Source organism: Silene latifolia, chromosome 4 (assembly GCF_048544455.1).
Source record: "Silene latifolia isolate original U9 population chromosome 4, ASM4854445v1, whole genome shotgun sequence".
In the NCBI taxonomy this organism is placed as follows: domain Eukaryota; kingdom Viridiplantae; phylum Streptophyta; class Magnoliopsida; order Caryophyllales; family Caryophyllaceae; genus Silene; species Silene latifolia.
The window spans coordinates 27955190-27958562 of NC_133529.1; the positions used below are offsets into that span (position 1 = coordinate 27955190).

The 3373-nt window shown below is 38.1% G+C and overlaps 1 protein-coding gene across 1 annotated transcript; it reads left to right on the forward strand.

The window, feature by feature from the left end:
• Positions 1 to 732: 732 nt before the first annotated feature.
• LOC141651285 (uncharacterized) lies at positions 733 to 1515 on the forward strand. Its single transcript, XM_074459004.1, has one exon. The coding sequence runs from the start codon at positions 733 to 735 to the stop codon at positions 1513 to 1515; it is 783 nt and encodes a 260-aa protein (XP_074315105.1).
• Positions 1516 to 3373: the final 1858 nt, after the last annotated feature.

The following is a 3373-nucleotide window of genomic DNA, read 5'->3' on the forward strand; positions in this document are numbered from 1 at the left end:
ATTCCATAGTATCATCGCTTATCATTTCCAACATAATATCTTGATTATAGGGGTGGATGCTCTTTTTGACATCATCTTATATAAAGTAATCAATAGTATAAAGTAATTACTTTGTTAATTAACAATATAAAGTTATTAACTTGTTAAATACTTTGTAGTATTTGTTCCTTATTGGCTATTATTGCAATTGTTATAGATAATCAATCACCTAAATTGGAGGAAACGGGACTATGGGAGATCGTAAAACTTTATGGAAAATTGGAAATAGAACCAAGGGATTAACAAGATTTATAAAGAGAAAAGGTCCTTATTTGGATAAAAGGATTTGGAAGGAGGGGAGTGATTTAGAGGGAGACAATTTTCATTATTGAATAGCAAAATGATGGGAGTAATAGACCAACGGTCCCTTCCTCAAATAAGAGCCGTTGCACATACACAATCAGGGGATGAAAATCATCCTTGATTGATCCTTACCTTGTATATAGATATAGCTGTTGCAAAAGAATTTGTTTCCGTAAATACGAAGTCTCACATCGTGTATATATAGCTTAGTATATCCATTGTATTGGACACAACTTACTACTGAATAATAGATGAAATATTTCCCGAATATAAGTTTCTAATATGGTATCAGGTTCTAGGTTAATAATCCTATAGAAATTATTACCCTTGCTTCCTCTGTTCCTTCATTCGAAAAAAAAAAAAGAAAACAAAAACGCCTTCATCTTCATCATGACAAACTCCACAGAAAAACCTCAAGATTCGAAAACCGAATCCTCATATAATCTCATCCATGTCGAAAATACCGGCAGTAAGATCACTCAAATTGCCTTTAACGACAATAATTATGACGAATGGTCCCAATCCTTTAAGCTTGCTCTTCTCGCAAAGGGTAAATTGGGATACATCGATGGCACAATCACTAAACCGTCTGATTTGGACTCAAAATTCGAATCGTGGCGGTCTGCAAACGCGTTGGTCACTCTTTGGATATATAATGCCCTCGAGTCCGACGTTCGAAAACAAATCGCTCTACGACCTGAAGCTAAACAGGTATGGGACAACATCAAGAACCGTTTCTGCCAGGCAAATGACGCGCGTGTGTATCGCTTGCAGGCTGAACTAATGGCCTGTCAACAGGGTCCTACGGAGTCGTTGATGGCTTACTATGGCCGCATCACCACTCTTTGGGACGAGATTCTTGAAAATGATCCTCTCTCGTCTTGCTCATGTAACCCATGTCATTGTGATTGGGTCAAAGTTATGGATGCTCGTCGGGAGAAGAAGCGGGTTCGGGATTTCTTAATTGGTCTCGATGATCGTTTTGACAACGCTAGATCCCACATTCTCGGTACCAATCCTCTTCCCAATTTAAATTTTGCTTATAATCGTCTTTTACAGGAAGAAGGTGTTCGTAATTTGACTGTTCAACGGGCCGACACCAAACCTGAACCCATGGCCTTCGCCACTCGTATTAATCAGGGCAGTCGGGAACAAGGGGGGCCTCGTAATTAGGGCTGAGCAAAACCGGTTATCCGCTCCGGTTTTGCAAACCGGTTCGGTAACCGGTTTTAAAATTGGCTTTTTTCCTAAACCGAATCCGCTCCGGATTAATCCGGTTAACCGGTTTTTTCTGAATTTAAAAACCGGATCCGAAAATCGGTTTATCCGCTCCGGTTTTCATAACCGATTTCAAGAAAGATGCACAATAAAATGCACAGAAACGCATAGAAAAATTAGGTTACCGGTTTAAAAACCGGTCTCCGGTTTTCAATTTACGTTAATTTTGACTTTTTAGTTTCTAAAAAAGAAACCGGTTTAAAAACCGGTCCCCGGTTTTGAATTTTTTACAACCGAATCCGCTCCGTTTTTATAATAAAAAATCCGGTTCGGTTACCGCACCGGAAAAAAAACCGAATATTCAGACTCCGTAATTCGGTTTTCGGTTCGGTTTCGATTTAAAAATACGGTTCGGACTTTTTTGCTCAGCCCTACTCGTAATGACCCACCTGCACCTAGCACTGTCTGGACTCGTTGCATTGCTTGTAACCGGTCTGGACATAATTACAAAGTTTGTTTCCATGTCACCGGACTCTTTCCGGATTGTTGGGGGGACAAACCGCGAGAATGTATTATTGTTGACACTAGTGACCCGAACAATCCAGTGGTTATCAAAACTGACCGTGGCAGGGAACGACGTCAGAACACGTCCAATACACAACCTCGTGCTCACATGGCTGCGGGGCAGTCATCTTCTTCCTCTCAACAGCCGGCCAGTAGCACTTTCGACATCAATAATATGACACCAGCCGAGTTGGGAGAGCTCAAACACTTATGGGAATCACACAAGTCCGCTTCCAATGACCGCCTCAATGGTAAGACTCCTCTCTCCTCTTTGATTGTCAATACGGGGGCATCTCGACATATGTCGGGATGTCTCTCACATTTTACTAATATCCGAAAAATCGCACCCCTCTCTGTTGGTGATAAGTGCATAATTTACATTGTTTTACCCCTTAGATTAGCTCCATTTTATATGTATTATGCACTACATTTAGTGTTTATGAGCTAATATTTGATTTCTAGTTCCATTTGTATGTTTTCTCATGTTTTGTAGGAAAATGAGCTAAAATGAGCCCAATTTTACTCAAGTACAAATATTAGAAGCATAAGCTAAGTGAAGAAGAGATGATGGACCAAACTTGAAGTGTTACATGGATTTGCATGCATAAAGATATGGATTAAAATGAGAAATGCAAAATAAGGTCTTATGCAAAGTCAAGCCCAAGATTTGAAGTCCAATTAAGGTGAAAACTTTGGATGCTTAGTGAAGCTTTGGATGCTAATATCACATTTAACCAAGTGAATTAAGATGGAATTAGTGGCTCACTTAGGATTCCTTTGGTAATTAATCAAGTAATTAAGAGAAAATATTTGGGGTTGACTCTTTGTATTTACCCTAAGTTTCACCCCTCATTTCCTATATAAAGGGTGTAGATTTCAACATCTAGACACACTACACACCATTCACATACACAATTTCTCATAATTCTCTCTAAATTTAGTAGTTAGTTTAGGTTAGCTTAGCTTAGTTTAGTTTGTTTACATTTCATTTTATCAATTACATTACAATTCCATTTCAAGTTTAATTCCAAGTTATATTTCAAGTTTGTTCTAGTTTCATTGTTCTTCGATTTCTATTTCCATTTCCATTCAAGGTAATTCTTATTATATTTTCATTATGTTATTTATCATTTCATTTAGCATTAGTTTAGTTTACATTTCCACCATGTTAGAGTAGTTTCTTTTGTCTAGGGAATGAAGGGAGCCATGCATAAAAAGTATTTGTAAAATATTAAATTAGGTTGATATA